The 3835-nt window shown below is 37.4% G+C and overlaps 1 protein-coding gene across 1 annotated transcript in view; it reads right to left on the reverse strand.

Moving 5' to 3' along the window:
• The window catches only part of MARCH11 (membrane-associated ring finger (C3HC4) 11), a gene marked incomplete at its 5' end in the record, with an annotated part of 116088 nt that extends 112255 nt beyond the window's left edge, over window positions 1–3833 (reverse strand). The window contains 2 exons of the mRNA XM_010858809.1: window positions 2483–2638; window positions 3825–3833. Coding sequence (XP_010857111.1) covers window positions 2483–2638; window positions 3825–3833 — 165 coding nt within the window. The remainder of the gene's footprint in view (window positions 1–2482; window positions 2639–3824) is intronic.
• Between the last annotated feature and the right edge of the window lie 2 nt (window positions 3834–3835).

Consider the following 3835-nt stretch of genomic DNA (forward strand, 5'->3'; position numbering starts at 1 on the left):
GCAGTCACCATCTGTAGTGATTTTGGAACCCAGAAAAATAAAGTCTGAAACTGTTTCCACTGTTTCCCCATCTATTTCCCATGAAGTGGTGGGACCGGATGCCATGATCTTCGTTTTCTGAATGTTGAGCTTTAAGCCAACTTTTTTCCTCTCCACTTTCACTTTCATCAGATTATGACAATATTTGCACATATAATAAAATTAATCCTAAATGTATTAATTAGTAATACCAGGTTAGCTTTTGGTTTTTGGTTGTTTTTTGTTCCCCTTGATTTTTCAGTCATATTACATACACACTTTGGGGACTTGTTTTTGTTAAAATAACCATCGATTTTTAAAATGAAGCAAAACTACTGATTTTTTAAATGAAGCAAAATACAGTAATAATCTATACTGCTATAGGTTTAGAATTAGTAAATATCATTTTGCCCCAACTCTCTGTCTCTTCTCTATTTTAAAATTACATCAAGTACCTATTTATATTTACTTCAGAATTAACCACACCAAGCGAATTAATATATAGTGGCATAAGTTGAAGTTTTTTAAATACTTAGCAATCTATATCAGCTCTGGAACATCTGACCATTGCACTTCTCATGGGACTTTTCACTGGAGCCTCAAAGCTCTCCATTTCTCATCTCCACGCATTCTATTCATAAAATTATTATAGATTCAATTATACTACTCATATCCTGTTATTTGGGCATGGTTCCCTCTGCTTTTCAAGACAATTATGACAGATCTATAAATCAATACCCAAGTAGGTCAATCAGTTAGTGGTTCTGAGAAAATATGTCAGGTTTGTGCCTATCTTTACCATCGTCATCATTCATTCACATTAGTTATTCATCTTCTTTCCAACTTAACAGCCTTAGGTCAGCTTGAGAAAATTCATAGTTTTATTTCATGCCAGCTAATCATGCCTTAAATGGTGAGTAACAGTAATGCAAATTAAAAGACACTCACTCCTTGGAAAGAAAGTTATGACCAACCTAGATAGCATATTAAGCAGAGACATTACTTTGCCAACAAAGGTCCGTCTAGTCAAGGCTATGGTTTTTCCAGTGGTCATGTATGGATGTGAGAGTTGGGCTGTGAAGAACTGTGGTGTTGGAGAAGACTCTTGAGAGTCCCTTGGACTGCAAGGAGATCCAACCAGTCCATTCTAAAGGAGGTCAGTCCTGGGTGTTCATTGGAAGGACTGATGCTGAAGCTGAAACTCCAATACTTTGGCCACCTCATGTGAAGAGTTGACTCATTGGAAAAGACCCTGATGCTGGGAGGGATTGGGGGCAGGAGGGGAAGGGGACGACAGAGGATGAGATGGCTGGATGGCATCACCGACTTGATGCACGTGAGTTTGGGTAAACTCTGGGAGTTGGTGATGGACAGGGAGGCCTGGCATGCTGCAATTCATGGGGATGCAAAGAGTCAGACACGACTGAGCGACTGAACTGAACTGAATTCAGCTTCCATATTCGTACTGCCATCACTAACAATTCCATCTATTTTATATTGCTCAATGCAAACTAAATTTGGTAATTTAAAGTGAAACAGGGAACATGGGACTTTATTACTTTCTCACCCTCTTAACTTTCAGTTCCTCTTCCTTTTCCTTCCATTATGTCCTTCATTTCTATGTTTTGAACCTACTCTTTTATATCGGCTAAACTTCAATCCCATGTCACTATAAGATCTTATCAATTACACACTATTCTGCTTTAGTCTAAGATGTCTTTCTTAGTATTATTTTACATCTCACAAGTCTATTCCAAGAACCTGAATCTGTTCTACCATAAAAAAAAAAAAAAAAGCTTATCTCTCCAGGAATTTTTGTCTGGTTATGAGCATTATGTGATCATGTGATTATACACTAAAAGTTCTAAGAATATATAAAATTTCAGTAATATTATTGAGAGCAAATATTGGGAATACTTCTGCATCCACTGTGTAGTTGAACAGAGCAATGAATGAAAGTAGCCAAAATAAAACTGTGGAAAAATACTCATGAAAAAACAAGGCTGGTTAAGTGAAAAAACGGCTCAGATTAGAAATAATGGGTTCCACCAAAGTTTCCAGATTAGTAAAGTTTTGCTTTACTTGCATCTATCTCCTGTAAATGGAGCCCATTTAGAGTTTCAATGCTTAAATTAACAAAATACTACAAAAATAATTTGTGTAACATTTCTAATTAATAAAATTGAATTAACTGGAGTATTTTTTAACCAACTTGCCCATTTATAAACTAGGAAGAGTATAATTTCATCCATAAACAACCAATTAATAAAGTAAGCCATTTGAATAAAAATGGCTTTGGAGTTTCTCAGATAAAAATGTCACAGACTTCTCAAAGAACATCTCTACAAATTCTAAATCTTGGTTTTAGTGTGATTTGCATAGAATATGTTAAGTAGCATATGCAGATATCCTCATGCTTAGTAGCAAAATGACTTCGAGGGAAGGAAATGTCACAACAGTTTACCTGGCAGGGTTGCTTCATTTTAATGGCTGTGACATGGTATCTGTAACAGCAGAGTTCACAGGTCCAGGAACCCCTCTCACTGATCCATTTTAGCAAGCACAGCTGATGTGTATACCGAACGGACCCATCACATCGGCAGGGGTTCAACAGCTCCCCCTGAAAAGAAAACAACTCAGCATGAATCTTTATGTTTGTGTTTCTGTTTTAAAAACCCAACACTTGCTTTCTTTTCTTGCAAAGCCATTTACTCAGAAGGATACAAGCATCAAACACTATCTTAGAAAATGAAATTAAATTTTTATATCTCTGGTGGGAATGAAACTAAAGTCTTAAAACTATTTCAAAGATATTACTTAGAGTCATGACATAAATGTTCTACCAACATACAAAATGTCTGCAAGATATAGCTCTCAATACCCTTGGGGGAAAGCTGTACTATTAAATCTCTTTAATAACTTTTAAGTGGATGGTCAGATGCATTTCCTCTGCAGTTATTCTTAATCATTGCTAAAGAAGAAATGCATGCCATCCCAGAAAGCAGCTTGCAATAGCATTATGCTTTTTTTTTTTTCTAAATGTAGCATCATAAATATTGACTTAGGGCACTATATTCCTGAAAGCCTACATGTTCTTATGCAATTTCCTTACTTATAAAAATACTAAACCTAATGTTTTCTGAGACCACACATTTCATAAGAGAGACGTATATCCTGTTTCCCCAGCGATTACTTGCTTATAAGTTTGCATGCACTTCTAACGGAGTTAATAATTTTAGAATTGTGTTTCTAATCAAATACATTGTTAGCTAAATAGGCTTTCTTTCACAAGATCAAAGTCCATTTTTATTTGTCCTATTAAAAACTCTAACATGCCTTTCACATCAGTGAGACTGAGTCACCAAAATTTGCTATATGGAAAGACTCTGCCCTTTTTGGTTTTGAAATGACTCACTCCCTGTTTGTGCTCTAAGGCTATCTGCCTCACGACACACATGTAGATAAAGGAATATAGGTTGGTTTCTATGTATAAACCAAATCCATTTAGTAATTCACAAAAGAGATACTTATAGCATTACCACTAAAACACCTGAGGAGTGTGTAACTGCAAAACCAAGTAGAAAAAAAAAAAAAGTGTAGACCAAATCAAGCACTATTCGCCACCGGGACAAGGTTATTTGCCTTTGCAGGAAAGGGACATTAGGTAGCCGCCACGCAACCGCTCAGCCCCGGAACCCTGAAGCGGACGCTGTCCGTGGTGCTGAAAGCCGGCCGTCCGGACCGGGAGCCAGCCCAGCCCTTCCCGAGCCCACCTCCCTCTGCCCCAGCGTCCCCCCGGGCCTCACCTGCTCGGCGC

The sequence above is a fragment of the Bison bison genome, unplaced genomic scaffold, assembly GCF_000754665.1.
Source record: "Bison bison bison isolate TAMUID 2011002044 unplaced genomic scaffold, Bison_UMD1.0 scf7180017864440, whole genome shotgun sequence".
NCBI lineage: Eukaryota > Metazoa > Chordata > Mammalia > Artiodactyla > Bovidae > Bison > Bison bison.